General features: G+C 44.1%; 1 protein-coding gene across 1 annotated transcript in view; it reads left to right on the forward strand.

The window, feature by feature from the left end:
* The window catches only part of LOC133082016 (steryl-sulfatase-like), a 131,054-nt gene that overhangs the window by 103,356 nt on the left and 9,110 nt on the right, over positions 1-18,588 (forward strand). Inside the window, exons 8-9 of the mRNA XM_061178386.1 lie at positions 6,885-7,044; positions 15,048-15,169. Coding sequence (XP_061034369.1) covers positions 6,885-7,044; positions 15,048-15,169 — 282 coding nt within the window. The remainder of the gene's footprint in view (positions 1-6,884; positions 7,045-15,047; positions 15,170-18,588) is intronic.

Genomic DNA, 18,588 nt, shown 5'->3' on the forward strand with positions numbered 1-18,588 from the left:
TGATGCCTGCAAGAAAGGCACTGCAGCTTCTGGCAGTTTTCCTTGGAGTGCAAATTCCAAAAGCCACTGATTGGCTGGAGTCCATATGGCTTAGGAGTTGCTTCTTACAGTCACTGAGTTTGGTGGCTCTTTGCCTCATGCAGTCACACAGCTTTCAGAGCAACGGATGCTTTCATTGGAAAAAAAAAAAAACCCAGCAAGAGGCTCTGGTAGTTTATTAGGAGGTGGTTACGTTCAGGTTCATTCTTCAGATTTTAGCAAACGTTTTCATCCGCTCCCCAAGAGAGAGCAAAGCTGGCTGGTCTTGCTAGTATCAGGACTTGTGTGCCAGGAGGCATACCCCAGGCTTCCCCAGGCTTTTCCTCTTTGAAAGAAGCTCACATGTTATCCTCACCTAGCAGTTCATTCCTTCAGTTAAATTCCACTGACAAGCACGCATATATTGAGCCTCCATAGTATGCCAGGCTCGGGGCTAGCTTCTAGGACATAATGACATGAATGAGCGAATACAAGGTCCCCAGCCTCTAGTAGCTCATATTCTTTGGTTGAGATGGACATCTAAGGAGATGGTTTCAGAATAACAAACTAGAAAGGAAGCTCTGAGAAGGGACGATTAGACGTTGTTCCCCCAACCTGGGAATTCAGAGAACTTCCCAGGAGACACGGACCTTTTGCAGGCTGATGTTTGGAAGTGTTGGCTGGGAGAGGAGAGGTGGAGAGTTCATTCCAGGCAGGAGTGAGATGCTTACGGGGAGCAAAAAAGCAGCTCACGGTTGCTAGAGATGAAGGTGTAAACAAGGGATACTGGGTGATGTAGCTGATGAAAGGTACCCTACATCCACGTTAGTATGTCCGATAGAATTAAGTAGATAGATAGACAGACAGATAGCGATGGATAGATAGATAGATAGATAGATAGGGATAGATAGAAATGATGGATGGATAGATAGATAGACAGACAGACATAGGTAGGTAGGTAGATAGATAGAGAGATAGAGATAGATGAACAGACATAGGTAGATAGATACATAGAAAGAAATGTGTGTATATATATTGTGTGTTTATATATACGTGTATATATATGTGTATATGTGTGTGTGTGTGTGTGTGTATACATATATATATATATATATATAGTTATTGCCATTTGGGTAGTAGTTAAAATTGGAGGTCAAGAATATCACCCAACTCCACTATAAGGAGAGGGTAAAGGAGTGAGCATAGGGGTGAATTGAGGGGTAACATAAGATGTCTCATGTTTTTGGCTGGTGTGATTGGGTAGATAGAAGTTCATTGAGGAATTAGGACTCCCAGGCAGAGACTTGGTTCCCTTGTCTTTAGAATTTGAATAATAGGATTGTTATTATAGGAACATCATACAAGACTGTTGAGATGATTAAGAAGTCAGTACATGCAAAGTGTGTCCTAAGTGCCCTTAGTGAGGGCAAGGAATACTGTTGTCTGCCAGAGTGCAAGAACTACGATCCAGATGTGTTGTACTCACATCTGTATCCTCAGAACCTAGAATAGTGCCTGACATATTGTAAGAAATTATTTTTGAGTGAATATGTAAATGAAAAACCACTTGAGCTTAGGTTTGAAGGATCAGTGGTTTAACTCAATGAAGAGGGCAATGAATCAACGTGGTTGTATTGGTAAACCCACTGGTATTGGTGATTGATTAGATATTGGGTTTGAGGGAAAGGAGGACGTCAAAGCTGTCCGTTATGTGTTTGGCTGGTGTGATTCGCTAGATAGAGGTTCCCTTTAGGAATTAGGACTCCTGGGCTGAGACCTATATTGGGTTGGTGTATGGGATCATTTAGTGTAAGAAGAGAAGAGGGTCAGGGACCAAGCCGAACATAAAAGGTGATACGGGAGATGATGATCCAACAAAGGAGATACGGAGAGAGTGACAGGGAAATAAGAAGAAAACTGGGAGGGAAGGGAAGATCCAGGGAAGAACATGGTTCGTAGAAATGGATGCTGATAAACAGTCAAGTAGGATGTAGACCCCAAGGGTCCATTGTGTATATTATACATGTGATGCTCCTAAGAGTATTTTCAGTGGAGAGCGAGGGGCAGAGGCTGGCTGGATAGAAGGGGGGAGGAAGGTGAGCAGTTTCTCAGATTCTTTTCAGAAATGTGTCTGTGCAGGGAGACGGGCTGTGAAAGGGGGGCTTCGTCATGGGGAAGGTTGGAGTGTATTTCATTCTCTCAAGTCAACATCAGTAGATGGATCATGAAGGTACAGGGGACAGCTGAGAATGTCAGATTTCTGAGAAGACTGTGGGAAATGAGACCCAACGTGTAGGAAGATTGATCTTTGCAAGGAGGGGGGACCTTGTCTAGTCTGGGAGAGAATGCGGAGAGCAGGTGCTGGTGCATTGAGAAGGGATAGTGGCTGGAATTTGAAGGTGTTCCCAAATGAAGCCTTCTGTTTCCTCTGTGCAGAAGGAAACAGTTACCTACTGAAGGCTGGGTAGGGCGGGGCATGGGGGTGACAAGTAGTGTTCTGGGGGAGGGTTGACATGCCAGCGGCACGTGGGGAACACTGGATTCCAGGAACAGGAAGCGACCCCATTTGGTCACTTTAACCAGATGCGCAAAGTTGAGAAGATCTCGATTTACAGGGAACAGATAGATATTTTCCTTGAGGGCTGGTATCGTACGGGGAAGGCATGAATATGTGTCCGAGGTTCTCTGGGATCCAGTCTTTTAGCAAGAATGTGATGGAAATGGTATATGGCATGATCTGAGCTGGTCATCGGGACCACATAGGATAAAGTTAGCAAACATCCCGAAAATTGAAGTGTCATTTGGAACAATTGGGACTGTCCACTTAAGTAGAAAACTGAATTACTGAATGATCACAGTCTTCGACGAGTTGACTGCATTGGGTTTTATTTGACAAAACGTGTGACTGTGGTACGACAGGGTTCAATGTTGCAGAGTTTGGGCCCAAGGTTGAGAAAGCTGTATTGGAAGGCAGAGGTGTGTGGTTAGATAATAGAGTGTTTGGATCACTCACTTTTGAGACGGAGCAGGTGGGAGTGATGTGGTCTGTGGGTGACGGAGGCCAGGGTTGCCTGGAGGGGGACATGGTTGGGGATGTGACATCGGTGGATAAACTGAGGTCTGGGAGGGCAGGGAGTTGGTGTATTTCATGCTAATTGAGCTCATTTTCCTGGATGGAATGCACAGTGAGACTAAGAAGATAAGCTTGTTGGGTAAGACTCTGGAGGAGAGAACTGTGGAATGCAGCAGGCTAGGGGAATGAAAAAGCCTAGCAAAGTTAAGGGACCAAAAGAGGTTGGAAACAGGAGTTTATAACCACTCCCATCTGTAAGGTTCTCTTTTTTTTTTTTGCCCCAGGAATACTCTGCATCAATTCATCCATTATTTCATTCATTCACTGCATATATTGGACCTTCTCTATTTGGAAGGTATTACGCTGTGGACCGCAGTTGATTCAACAGTAGATTAGAGTTTCTTCTCAAGTACTCTTGGTCCCGCTGGGGTGATGAGATGGGCATCGCATTGATTGTCATACCTCGCATAAATGAGAACCTTGAACAGTGCTCAGGAAATGGAGAGTAGGAAGACATTACGTGTGGTAGTGTTTGTAGAAGCCTTGATTAGGAAGAGCGTGTTATGCAGGCTTTCGAGGGTTTGTAGAAATGGTTGGGGGTTGGGGGAAAATCCTGGCAGAGAAAACAGCAGCAGAACTTTGCAGAAGGCGGGATGGGATGAGTTGATTGCTGGGGCACTTAGGTGAGACTCCACTCAACTAAGGAATGGTATTGGAAGGCTGGCCCAGAGCCAGGATGTGGTTACTTTACATTTCAGGCTGAAGGAGAGATTCTTTGGTTTTTCATTCTTGCAGAAGATATGAAGGAGTCCAATTAAGTGAGAAAATAAATCATCAGTGGAAGTTGCGGTGACATTTCTCCCCTAACACTGAAGGAGTTAATATTACGGAGTATGGTCAAGGCTGATGCACTCACCCTTCTCCCCAAATCTAAATTCAGTAACTTTAAGAGCAGGGCTCTATATGTGGAATCTATCAATCAAAAAAAAAAAAAAAAGGCTACAAATGAACTTACCTACATAACAGAAATAGAGTCACAGATGTAGGAAAGAAACTTATGGTTACCAGGGGGTAAGGGCAGGGGGTAAATTGGAAGATTGGGATTGACGCATACACACTACTATCTATAAAATAGATAACTAATAAGGACCTACTGTATAGCACAGGGAACTCTACTCAATACTCTGTAATGACCTATGGGGGAAAAGAATCTAAAAAAAGAGTGGATATATGTATATGTATAACAGATTCGCTTTGCTGTACAGCAGAAACTAACACAACATTGTAAACCAACTATACGCCAATTAAAAAAAAAAAAAAGAAAAAAGAGCAGGGCTCAATAAACTATGGCATTTGGGCCAGATCCAGCCTGATGCCTGATTTTGCAGATCAAGTTTTCCTGAAACACAGCCATGTTGATTTGTTGGTGTCTGGCCCTCCTGCTTCTGAGCTTCTGAGGAGTTGGGCAAGCCACCCAAAGCACCTGAAATAGTTATTCCCTGGCTTTTCAAAGAAAACACGTGCCACCCCCTGTCTCAGATGATTTAGCTGTTTGATGTCTTGCTTAAATAGTCACCTTTAGCTTTTGAAACCGGGTCAGTTATCTTAAGGGTGTTCTTCAGTTCTTTACCTCCCCTTCAAGCAGTGACATGAGCAGATAGCTGCTGTTTATTTTTGCCCTGATAACAGGTGGATGATAGTTTGATAGAACCTGGGCAGTGTTGTCACATCTCCCATCTATAATTGGTGGGGATTTAGTCCCTGGACTGAATACATCAAGGAGAGTGTAAACTATGGCATCTTGGGTGAGAAAGACTTTAGTGTGAATTAGATTCGTCACACGCTTCCTTGTGGTTCCCATTAATCCAGGGAACCAGTGTTATCGGGCGGGGAGATGCCCAAGAGGACAAAAAATGACAAACAGAGTATTTCATAAAACTCTGTGCCCACATCAAGCAAAAGAATGACAAGCATATGCTCTTGCCATTCAAAGGCATTTGAGCTGCCAGGTGGCAGCATGCATAAAGAAAAATAGAAGCGTGGTTTAGAGACAGCTGTTCCTAACAAGAGTCTCAGAGTGAATGGTAGAAGAATTTTCTCTACACCTTCCTGGAGAGATTAACTCAGCCATCAGCTGTCTGTGACTTCCTATCACGGCCGAGTGCCACCGGGACGTTACATGTGTGAATTTGACAATTACTCGACCAAATTTTAAATTTAGACCATGCTCTTTTCTCTGTTCAGACGTTTTCAGAAAGAATCCACACTCCTTCACCTGTTTTTCTTGTATCTCCCTTGCAATCCCCTGTCCTTCTCCGCTAACCCTATTTCTCCTTCGCAAACCAACTCAAAGTCTGTGGCTTCAGGGCCCGTGTTCCCAGGGAAGAGGCATCCTCTGTGCTTTTTGTTGGGCCGCAATCAGAGTTATGCACAGCTTGTTATAAAGTCATGGGGAACTACTCCTGGGGAAGCAGCGTGTGTGTTTTTCCATCCATCCGCATGTTCCCTGCTGGAGGGATCCAGCATCTCTGGCCTCTTTGAGCCTAAGGCCGCCATGCTGCTGTCTCCCTTCCCCGAGGACCATTAGTGAGAGACCTTGGGGAGCATCTTCTGTTGACATTGTGACCCACTCCCAGCTCACCCCTCCAGCCCCTCCTGATACCCCTTTCATGCTCTATTTAGTTATTTTCGAATTGCCTCATACGTGCAAAGCTCGTTTTCCCAACTAAACAGTAAGAGCTATGCCAGTAATAAAATAATAACAATGATGAAATTGGCTATGGTCAGTGGTCCCCTGTCTTTCAGGCTGGGGATCATAATCCCGTGGAATACTCACATCTTACGTGTCCAGAATGTGTGGCACAGCTGGTTGATCCATGTCCCCAAGGGCACAGAACTGGTGTTTTCATTGCCTAGGGCTGCTGCAAGAAATCACCACCGATTTGGTGGCTCAACGCAACACAAATGGATGATCTTACAGTTCTGCAGGTCCGATGTCCAAAATGGGTCCACGTGGGCTAAAATCAAGGTGTCGGCAGAACCGTATTCCTTTATGAAGGCTCTCGGGGAACACCTGTTTCCTTGCCTTTACCAGTGGCGAGAGGCCACCTGCATGCCTTGGCTTGGGGCACCTTTCTCTCTGTTCAAAGCCAGTGATGTAACATCTTCCAATCTCTCTGACTACAGCCTCAGCTGCTCTGATGCCAATTTTCCTGCTTCCCTCTTTCCCTTATAAAGACGCTCGTGATTATATTCGACCCACTCACATAATCCAGAATAATCTCTCCTTTTGTCGGATAAGGTACCATATCCCCAGATTCCAGGGGTTGCAAGTGGACATTTGGGGGTGCCATTATTTTGCCTCCTACCGGTGGTAAAAAGTAGAAATGGAATTTGAACCCCATGACTCCAGAAACATTGTTATAAGTCTTTGTTGCTGCGAGATTTGAGTCTCCCTGATTACAGAGTCAGCACTTGTGTCCACCAGGCAATGCTGGCCGTGTGGCATGCATGTAGTGACCATGACATATATATATTGGGTTGGCCAAGAAGTTTGTTTGGGTTTTTCCGTAACATTTTATGGAAAAACCCAAATGAACTTCTTGGCCAACCCAATATATTTTTTTCAGCACAAGAGATACTGTATTGCTTGTGAAATTCTCATTGAATCCATGTCATTAAATCACTAGGTTCTTCCAAATTGGCCACCCCACGTTGAGCATTGAAGAGTGCATTGAGGTACATGTTGGAAAGACGTATAAATCTCCTTGATGCCTCTCCTTCGTCATTTTAGGGGGAAAAGCCAACAACTGGGAAGGAGGCATCCGGGTTCCAGGCATCCTCCGATGGCCAGGAGTGATCCAGGCTGGGCTGGAGATTGATGAGCCAACAAGCAACATGGACATCTTCCCCACGGTGGCCAAACTTGCGGGGTCCCCTCTGCCGGAAGACAGGTACTGTGACTCCCAGGTGCTCGGGACAGTCTCCTTCAGATTTTGTGGGCAAGGGTGTTCCGATTCGCCTGCACGGTGGCATGTGCTACTTCCAGCTGGACCCGTTATCCACGCCCAGTTATGGGACTTACTGGTGGGTCCAGCAATGTAAACACCGCTCTGTCCATCCTGTTATCCCAGTGGGAAATAAAGTCCAAAGCCTGAAGGGGATGGACAGTCTTTTATTTTTTTAATATTTGTTTATTTATTCATTTATTTGGTTGCACCAGGTCTTAGTTGCAGCAGGCGGGCTCCTTAGTTGGGGCTCACTGGCTTCTAAGTTGCAGCATGTGGGCTCCTTAGTTGTGGCAGACGGGCTCCTTAGTTGTGGCATGTGAACTCTTAGTTGCAGCATGCATGTGGGATCTAGTTCCCTGACCAGGGATTGAACCCGGGCCCCCTGCATTGAGAGCGTGGAGTCTTCTCCACTGTGCCACCAGGGTAATCCTGTGGGATGGACGATCTTTAACTGAGCCTCCCTCTTTTGGCACTCCATGGAACCTCTCCCCCTCCCTCTCTCTCTCCTCTCTCTCTCTCTCTCTCTCTCTCTCTCATCTGTGCCCATTATTGTCTTGCAGAAGGACAGCTGGGCAGATGCCCTCTAACCTCCCTTGTTTCATCCCACACCTCTCCTCCTGGCCCTGCTCACCGGCTCTTTGCTGCAGCAGCGAGAAAGGCAGTTGGGTCCCCAGTCAGGCCCCTTTTTTCCCAGCACGTCTTCATTTAGCGAGTTCTAAATGAAATGTCTTTCTCTTAAATTTAAATACAACTTCCGATGGCATCGCCAGTGGTTTCTCCTTAAGTGTTATTACCAATCTGAAGAGTTCTAAGTGAGGCACACTGATTCATTGTTTTCATTAGTTGGGTGGCAATCCAGGGTGACGGCAAGCACACGGGCTGCAAATCTTGTTCAAATTCAGCTGCCGACAGAACCAAGAGGAAACTGGAAACCAGAGACGTAAACTACAGCTCAGCCAGAGCTGAGTCCGTGGAGAGGTTTGCTCACCTCCCATTGTGCGCAACCTTGGTTCACTCTTCATTTTTTTTTTTTTTCAAATTTCTGCATTAGGTATACCTTCCTCTTAAAGTGCATGCACACACACACACACACACACACACACACACACACACACACACACACACACACACACACACACACACAGATGGGAAAGGCAGAATTGTAGAGTTCAGCCCTTCTCAAACTTTGTGGTCTTGAGATCCATGTACACTCTTCCCAGATCCAGGAGCCCAAAGATGTTGTGTTTCTGTGGGCGATATCTATCAGTGTTTGTCATATGAGCAGTTAAACCTGGAATTAAAAGTTTTTAAATGCAAGAGGGCCCAAGCACACATTGCATCGGCTGACAGAGTGATAATGGAGCCACTGGGGAAACCCACCGTAAGCTCATTAAAGAGTGGTGGTACAAAAGGCAAATAACATTTTGAATTACTGCAAAGACAGTTTGAGCTCATAGACCTCCTGATGGGTCTCAGGCATCCCCGTGGGTCTCTGGACCACACCGTCAGGGTAGCTGGCGCTCCAAAGAAGAGCAGAGATTCCTGGAGCTATACTGCTGTGGCTTCACTGCTGCCGAAGCATTGAACTTCCTGGGCCTTGATTTCTTCTCCTGCAAATGGGTTCACACTTGCACAGGATGGAAAGCACTAGAGCATGTCAAGTGCAGAGTAGAGATGCATGAATACTTGCCATTTTTGTTTCACCCGCCATATTGAGAGGTAACAGGTAGGGAAATAGAGTTGTTTCCGCTTACACGTTTCATGTCCATCTGGGCTCAGAGAATCATCACAATGAGGGCTGAAGGGGCTTCTAAGAGCTTCTATTCCAGTCAAACTATTCTTCTTCCCCTCTAATGACAGAAAACTTGGCAGGAGTAACTCATCAAAAGTCTTTTCTTACAGAAAACTAAAACTCTCACTCCTTATTTTATTTACTCTTTGGCCCTGGTTCTTTCCCTTGGAATAAATCTGAATAGTTCCGTGACCAGTGCACACTGAGTGTTCAGATAGTTTCATTAAGTACATATTTCTCTCATGGTTCATGATATTAAATTCGTCGGTACTCTCTGCTTTCACAGTATCTTTATTTTTTTATTATTTTTAAAATATGTATTTATTTATTTATTTGGCTGTGCCAGGTCTTTAGTCACGGTATGCAGACTTCTTAGTTGTGACATGCGAACTCTTAGTTGTGGCATGCATGTGGGATCTAGTTCCCTGACCAGGGATCGCACCCGGGCCCCCTGCATTGGGAGTGCAGAGTGTTAACCACTGGACCACCAGGGAAGTCCCTGCTTTCACACTGTCTTTAACTGGTTTTCCACCTCACTGGGAAGAGCCAAGGGAAAGAAAAAGTTCAGAGGCAAAGATCCCTAAAGGGAGATCTTGCTGCCGGCACCTCGTACCCACCCCAATCTGAGGCTAATGGGCGTCATCCTGTTTTTCTCGCACGTGCCCATTGAGGAAGGAAGCATCCTCCCTCCTAAGCTGACCCAAACATTTTGTGCATGAGCCAGTGTCATCAGTGGAACCCATTCTGAGTATTGAAGGTTCTTTCAGTGGATCTCACCTGTTGATGGTCCAACTCAACCCACTGATATTATGTCTGGGTTTTGGTCCAGGGCTCTATAAGATGTCATTGTCCTCCAAGAGACAGCACAGATAAGAAAACAGCAATCTGCTTCCAGGTTGCTCATGGGAATAAAGTGATCTCACAATATACTATTTAGATCATGTTACCAGCCAGGTCTAGAAGACATCCTTGTGTGTCTGCCCTGGAGACGTTGACCATCTAAAGGGATGGTTCTCAGCTGGGGTGACTGTCCCTCCCAGGGGCCGTTTATCAATGTCTAGAGACATTTTTGATTGTTTTGACTCGGGACGTTGCTGGCATCTAGTGGATAGAGGCCAGGGCTGCTGCTAACATCCTACAGTGCACAGGATGCCGCCCTCCAGCAAGGAGAGATGCAGCCCAACATGCTGGGAGTGCTGAGGGTGAGAACTCCGCTCAAAAGCTTATTATCGCTCTTTTACGGAAAGTGTCGCTACCTACATAATGAAAACCTCATCAAAACTTTTCAATAAGAGCATCTGGATAATATCCTCATATTTATCCATATCCATCTATAAATCTGATACATAGGTATCTACTCTTTAGAAAACAGCCTAACTCTCTCCCACTAAGATTGGTGGAAATCAGCTTCCCTGATTTCTTGCTTGAGCAATATTAAATTTACGTTTCTCAGGTGAATAAACGCATTCAGAGAGTTGGAACCAGGCTATGTGACAATCACGTAATGAGGTTCCCTCACATTTTTCATTGAACGAGAGGAGTTTGGTTCAGAAGACCCCTCTCCTTCAAGTACAGCCTTGTAATTCTCAAGAAGCAGGCGCCGTTCCTGATCAATCCTAGCTTGGTGAGAAATGAAAAGCCCTTCGATGCAGGGTTTCTGCTTAGGTAAAAAGAGCAGCAGTCCCAGGGTTACACGTAGAGATTTTCACTTTGCAGAGTCTCAGTGCTGCCCTGAGAATTCTCTAATTCAACCCCGTGGTGTGCCTATATGAGATTCCTCTTGGCAGTGAATCTTTCCTTCATCCCTACCGTGGCCATCACCCCAGGATATGCAGAAAAATCATTCCCCCTGCGTCTCCAAATAAGCTGATTCTGGACATAAATGGAGGGCAGTCTTTCTTTGTGATATAACACAGAGGCAACAAAAGTATAATACCTAAATACATTAATTCATTAAAGTGAAAACCTGTCAGCCTCATCTTTGCAAGCAGATAGAGTATTACCATAGTGAGTCTATGACCATGCTCCCTCTTAATAAAGATTGGCATGCCCAATTCTCCTATTCCATGATGAAAATTCGATTTCATTTTTTTTTTCCAAGTTTGGAAAAGAAATCCAAATGCTTGGTATCACTTATGTCTGATGAAGGCAAGGGGAGTGACTTGGTTCTCCCACTAAATTTTGCTGACGTCTAGCTGGGTGACCACAAAAGACTTCTTCCATAGAGCCCTACAGATAAAACTGCAAGCTGTACCCAGTTCAGCTCCACTTTGCAGAATAAAAGTCGAAACTCTTCACGTACGTGTGACTACGTATAATTGATCTTGCTTTCTATTCACATATGGCAGAATGTTTGATGTTTACGGGTGGAAACACTTTTAATTATGAAAGAGACTTTCTGGGTACTTGGGATTCCCTTTAGTTTATCAAAGATCTATGTGCTTTCTTCTAAAAATGTTTCCTTTCCTACTCTACAGTGAAAAAAATCACCTTATTTTTTTGTTTGTTTGTTTGTTTTACATCTTTTTTGGAGTATAATTGCTTTACAATGTTGTGTTAGTTTCTGCTGTATAACAAAGTGAATCAGCTATACATATACATATATTCCCATATCCCCTCCCTCTTGCGTCTCCCTCCCACCCTCCCTATCCCACCCCTCTAGGTGGTCACAAAGCACCGAGCTGATCTCCCTGTGCTATGTGGCTGCTTCCCACTAGCTATCTGTTTTACATTTGGTAGTGTATATATGTCAATGCTACTCTCTCACTTCATCCCAGCTTAACCTTCACCCTGACCTCGTGTCCTCAAGTCCATTCTCTACGTCTGCATCTTTACTCCTGTCCTGCCCCTAGGTTCATCAGAACCATTTTTTTTTTTAGATTCCATATATATGTGCTAGCATACGGTATTTGTTTTTCTCTTTCCGACCCAGTTCACTCTGCACGACAGACTCTAGGTCCATCCACCTCACTACAAATAACTCAATTTTGTTTCTTTTTATGGCTGAGTAATATTCCATTGTATATATGTGCCACATCTTCTTTATCCATTCTTCTGTCGATGGACACTTAGGTTCCATGAATCACCTTGTTTTGAATATGTCAACAGGTAACTCACCTTGTGCCCCAAGTTAACCTCTTTTTCAGTCCCCCAAGCCTTTCCCTTCTGCTGTGATCCCCAAATCCTCCCCAGAGTGGACCAGGCACAGGTGAGTCGGAGGGACGTCCCCAAGTACATGGGTCACTGACTCAGCTGAGAGAGAGACAGCACATTCGTGGGGGGATGAGGTCACTGTCCCCCCAAAAAGTTCCCCAAACATGTTCTTTTCAGTTACGTGAAAGTCATCCCCATGCTATTGAATTTGACCTGAAATTCAGACATGACTCTCCTTGACACTGAATTGTTACTATCCCCATGGTTGTCATGAGTCAGGAACCCAGAGAGAATCGTCTCACTTTCCAAGTTAAAGACAATCTCAAATGAGCACATTTTTCACAGAATCATGCAGACACCAGGGAAAAGAAGCATCCAATTTTGTAGCCGTGGCTGTCCTGCAAACTTGCTATGAAAAGATGAATTTGTTTACAGAAAAGGCCAATCAGACAATTCCCATAGGGAAGCGGCGATGCTTTGCATCACTTTGAAAGTGTATGGGCCCTTCTGCCACGAATCGTGATGTTGTACAAACATTTCCATCCCAGCCATCCCAAGTATTTTGATAGCTCAGACACCGTTTAAAAGTTTAGCTCAATAGAGTCACTTTGCATTTTTCATGGCAGAAATGAGCCTCTTTTTGACAAGCCATATTTCTCCAGCACTGTTCAACAGTGGTTTCCATCGCAGCATGATTTATTGCCGGCTTCCAGGAAAGAGTGCGTTAGGTATAGGATGTAAAAAAAAAATGAGATCTGTCTCTGCAGTGCAAGAAAAAAGAAGTTTGCAAAACAGACTTTGCTTCCCTCCTTAAAAAAAGAGACAAATCTTTTGCTTGGAAGTCAGAAAAAAAGTCTATGAGACTTGCAGTCTTCTTTTTGTCATTAAATCCCCCTTTGTAGGATCAGGCCCAGTTCAGTTATGAAATACCAATCTTAAGAAAGTGGTTCTGTCTCCTGGGTTCTTAAGTGCTGAGTTTTGTGGGTTTATGATGAAAAACAGCTTCGAGAAATGAGCTAGACGTTGAGTCAGAGAAACGGAGATTCATTCTCACTCTTGAGCCATCGTGGAAAGGCCTTCTCTCCATGTGGAGCTAAAGGTGGTGGAGAGGGGTCGGGCCCATCTGTCCCATCTCTCACCGTCAGGATTTTCACCACTGGGGGCTTTTTATGCTCAGGTCCTCCTCTCTGCTCCTCTCCCCTCATCCCTTGCTTCCTTTCCACCTACTTAGGCTCTTCTAATCTTAAGGGCTGAGTTTTTCTTGAAATTCACAATATCGGCCATTTCAGGATAGAACTAGTATTCAGAGAACACACTGCTTCTGGATAGAATCATCTCTCTACCTTGTTCCTCTCATGGCAAATGAGAATCAGGCTTGGAAAGTGAGCCAATTCTGTCTTTTGTTCTTATTTTTAACTTACAATAATAGAATATTTTCAGTTCCGTGGACTTGTGCGGAGCACGTGATTAATAACTAAGGTGGGGACCAGAGAAGCAGTCAGCGATAATTACACGATGGGGTTTTTAGCGACACCAAAATAAACCACAAAGAAAAAAGAAAAAAAACCCAAAAAACTCAAGGGATGTAGGACCTCTCAAGAGTGCTTACCCATGTTACATAACCAAGTTAAAGTTCCGGTTTCTCAATTCCTCATAGTAGGAAGGGCCAGGGATGGAGTGTTTTTTGTTTTTTTTTTTAAATTTTTTGTTGGAGTATAGTTGATTTACAATGTTGTGTTAGTTCCAGGTGTACAGCAAAGTGATTCAGTTATACATATACACATATCCACTCTTTTTAAGATGCTTTCCCCACCTAGGCCATTACAGAGTATTGAGTAGAGTTCCCTGTGCTGTACAGTAGGTCCTTATTAGTTATCTATTTTATACATAGTAGTGTGTATATGTCAATCCCAATCTCCCAATTTATCCCTCCCCACCTTTACCCCTGGTAACCATAAGTTTGTTTTCTACATCTGTGACTCTATTTCTATTTTGTAGATAAGTTCATTTGTACCCTTTTTTTAGATTCCACATATAAGCGATATCATATGATATTTGTCTTGGAATGTTTTTAATCAGAGAAAGAAAACCCTCAAGTTCAACAATCTACCTCTTTGCAAGTAGCTTTCTGCCCCAGGTTTAGGTGGCAGTGGCCTAATGGTAATCGACGACTTCAATTTCTCTAGTGGCTGTTAATGTATGTTTCACTCAAAACAAAATTATAGGCTTTTTTCCTTTATGTAACATCCAAATAGTCTTAATTTTGCTCATCAGCAGTCGTATACAGTTATTGCCTACCATCTGGAAAGTTCCCCTTCTCGGCATAGTTATAGAAGAGATATATTTACCTTTGAGAACGTAAACATATATGTAATGTGTATATGTGATATGTAAATACATGTGAGTACATTTATATCTTCAGGGTATTTAATATCATCATCATTATTATTTACAAATCACGTCACTGGGACTTAGAACTTCATTTGCATTGAAGTCCATCCAATCTAAGTTGCCCTGTGCTGTATATTATCTTTTTTTAAGACTCAGATTGTCAGAAATTCTTATTTTCAATAGATCCGTAGTTTATGAATACACTGTTTGCCAAGGCAATAGGCAGAAAACTCGGTATAGGAGCAGTAGCGGGGGAAAGCAGTGGAAAGCACGGACGCCCAGTCAGCTGGGTTTCAATCCCATTGGCTCTTACGACACACGTGGCATTGGGTGAATCACTCCATTTCTTCATCCCATCATCCTGGAATGATACTTGTCACAACTCACGGTGCTGCTTGGAGGATGAAATGAGTTCATGCACGAGCAGAGCTGGCCTCTCTACGTTGCATATGGCGCCCAACGTGGGTCAGTTAGTGTCCTGGGTTCGTTACTTCATTACCATGTTGTAGCTCTATCATGCCCCCATTTGCTGGAAGGACAGTGCAGACGTCGGGATGTTTTAGCCCAAGGCTGATGTGGCCCCCTGATGCCCACCTGCTTTATCCCCCAGGATCATCGATGGACGTGACCTGATGCCCCTGCTTCAAGGGAGAAGCCATCGTTCGGATCACGAGTTTCTCTTCCACTACTGCAACTTCTACCTGAACGCCGTGCGCTGGCACCCACAGAACAGTGAGTAGACGCATCTTTCTTTCCATGCTTGTACGGCTACATGCAGTCACAGCCATGGGAATAGAAGAAATTGCAAGAGGGCGTTGCTCTCATGAGATGCCCGAAAGATGCTTAGTTTTGCTTTCTCCGTTCTCCTCCTCGTCCCTTCTTCTCTTACGCCTCCCGGTCCCCTGGTTGTCCAGGTAGGGCATCACGCGTTGCGGTGACATGTGCTTGCAGCTCCCTCAACCTGGGAGGACTTCCTTTCTTTTCCCTTCCTGGTTAATGCTTATCCATCTGCCCCAACCCCCCTGAAAGCCGTCTTCTCTGCCTGCTGTCCTGTAGCTTTTGCACTGGCACCGAGTGCCTTTGAGATGTTTACCTGACCTTCTCTCCCGAGCCTCGAAGGTAGGGGTCATGACTCATCGATCTGTGTTTGGTCACGAATCGTGTGTATTTGCTAGATGTAGATATTTAAGACAGAGTTCAAACGCTTTGATGTTATCATGGTTCCCAAACCCAGGTGTGTTTTAAATTGTGCACTGTATCAGTGACGGGACCTTCTTTGGGTTTTCCAACAGCGGATACAGGGGTGCATTTCTAAAAAGCATAAAGGACCAAGTGGAACCAAGTGAGAATCGTCGGTGTAGTGACAGGTTCACATCTGGTTTTCATGTATTTAAACTTAGAATTACAGTAAGGCTCACATCGCTAAGATGCCTAGGAGTCTATGGGAATCCAGCAACTATTATACCCCTGCTGTATATCCCAGAGGTAAGTGCTGATATTGGACTTTGAGGTTCCTCTTCAGTAGGAAAATGAAACTCCCCACTTCTCTAGTGTGTTTTGGGATTCTGCTCCCAGAGGCGAGATTCTCAGAGCAGCTTGTTTATCCCCTGCAGCTGATGACTTTGTAAAAACTCAGGTGACTCTGATGCTGGATTTCAATGTACCCCTCACCCCATCCTGGTCACCCAGTCAGTTTACCAAAGACATCATTTAAAGAGCAGCTGCTCCATTATTCTTAGAGTGGAAAATTATAACCCTCCGTTACCCAAAGAAATCACACCAGGTCTACCCTTCAACGTTTATACTTTAAATCTGGACGGCTTCCTTGAGATAGCTTCTGGAAGACCAATATGGCAAAACCATGGGCGCACGATTCTAGGCCCGGAGGGATCCTATTTACGTATCTCATCAATGTGTCCATCATTCCTAACACCCGTAGGAATGCTGTCTCTTTTTAGGATTATTGGCAGCATTTAGATCTGAGCCATCTCATCATAAATGAGAGATGTGGTCCTCACCACTTCCTTTTATACAGAGCCTGCGAGAAGCGTAAAGAACAAAGTCTCGGGGACTCTTGGCTGTTTAAAGAAGGATGATATCAAGTCCTGAGCCTTGCAGAATTGCATTTAAATAAAGCCAACCCCCTCGAGTTAGAGGAGCCGGAAGAAACATATTGGATCAGGGGCTGGAGAAGCGCATTATGTGGAGGAGTAAACAGAAAAGGGACAGGAAGAGGCAGAAAATAGGAGTAAGTGAGAAAAACAAGACCCAGGTTCTGATAGGCAGCTGGCCTGGGGATAAAACTTGCTTCTAAGACACACACAAATGACATTTTCTCTTATGCAGTTCCTTACTATCTTCTGTCTTGAAGCAGCAGCAAACGAGGAAAAATGACGGTGTTGCCACACCGGAGTCATCCATCTAGCTAAGGGGTCTCAGGAAACCATGGGTTTTATGAATCGTCTCATCTGCTTTTCAGATTGTGCCTGAAACTCAGTAACAATGGTTGCTGCCTTGGCTGTCACACACGGCTCCATGGCTCTTTGCTCAATATTTCATCTGTTCATTTGTTCTACACGTATTTATTGAGCATCTACTATGTGGCACCTTCTAGGCTAGGCTGCACACCTGTCAGCAAAATAGACCAAATTCTCTGCCAGGGAGTTGCTTACCTCTTAGCTCATGATGGGCTGCAGGCTGTGCAAACAGCTGGGAGTGCACAGGTGTGTAAGGAAGTGTCACTCATGTGTGTGGAGTTACCTGTCAACTAGAGAATACAGAAAGTAAACTAGTACTAGTTAGAGGAGATGACCGACATCATCTTGGATCTGTGCTGGTAGGAGTTTATGGTAATCACTACACGGGAGACACTTCCCATAATTGTCAGTGGTAAGAGGGCTGCCTCCTGACCTCCAAATACTTTGTTAGAAAAGAAGAGAGACATTTAGGATCAGGGTTTAGAAATGTAGCGACAGGGCAACAGTGAGCTGGAGCCACCTCCGGATGGCTCAGGAATCTTGCCAGCTTGTTGGGAAAGCATTGCTACCTGGAAGTCAGCCAGGCGGCGAGCATTGACACCCCGGCAACTGGCAGACACAGCAAACGCACGCCCTGTTCCTCGCTCAGAAAGCACAAGCTTGCCAGCAGTCAGTACACTGGTACCCGTAAACTAGAATTGAGTGGTGGTGTGGTTAAGATCCAGTTCCCGTTTATCTTGATTAGTTGGACGCCTACATATTACAATTCCCAACTTGTTGCTCATTTTTCCAAAAACTTAGAGCTGGAATGCTGTTTCCACCCTTTTAAAATGTGAACCCCTTTCAGCTTTTATATACAGTGTCTTCTCTATAATTGAATAATTCTCTGATGATAATGTTTCTGTAATTTCGTTGTCTCAGCAAATTGAATGGCCTAACTTAATCATCTCATATCCTTACGCCCATTGCATTTTAGAAGAACTCACGAAAGCATTATTAGGACACCGGTAACTTTTCTTGCATTACAATGGGAATTGTGAGTTTAAATTTACTGTTCCGCGTGTATTCAAAAAGTTTGGCTTTAAGTTTTGACCTATGAAGCAGTGTTAGTAAAAAATCAATGTAATGACAACTTGATTTTATGGTAAAATTTATCTTAAAAGACTGGTAGATAGTTGGCTCTGCGATTCTGCTGCAGCTTTTTGAGCGGATGAATATAAGTCTATAAACTAAATGCTCGCAATAATGTGAGAGTTTCCAGACCAGCTGGTCATACAGAAATCCATGGGATGTGGTTATGCTGATGTGGAGTCCATGGAGCCCCATAAATCCTGCTAGCTTTTCAATTCAAGTTTGTTGGAAACTTCTCTCCTGTGACTTTTTCTTAAAGCATCATTTGAAAAACCTCAGTAGTACACCTGAAACGTACATTGTTTATAGAAAAACGATAAACAATTTTGACTTTTAAGACTTCAAAAAGTTTTTTTTAAATCTTAAATCACAACAAAAAGCAGTAGGAAATTAGAATTCATTCTAAAGAAATTTGTTTATATCTAGCTCTTTTAAAGGTGCCTTTTTTTGAAAATAGGAGATAAGTGAGGTTTAAAATTGCAACAGCATTACAGTAGTAATTGAGGAAAAATGTTGCTTTGTTCACTAAGATTTTCACCCAGT

The sequence above is a fragment of the Eubalaena glacialis genome, chromosome X, assembly GCF_028564815.1.
Source record: "Eubalaena glacialis isolate mEubGla1 chromosome X, mEubGla1.1.hap2.+ XY, whole genome shotgun sequence".
Taxonomy (NCBI): domain Eukaryota; kingdom Metazoa; phylum Chordata; class Mammalia; order Artiodactyla; family Balaenidae; genus Eubalaena; species Eubalaena glacialis.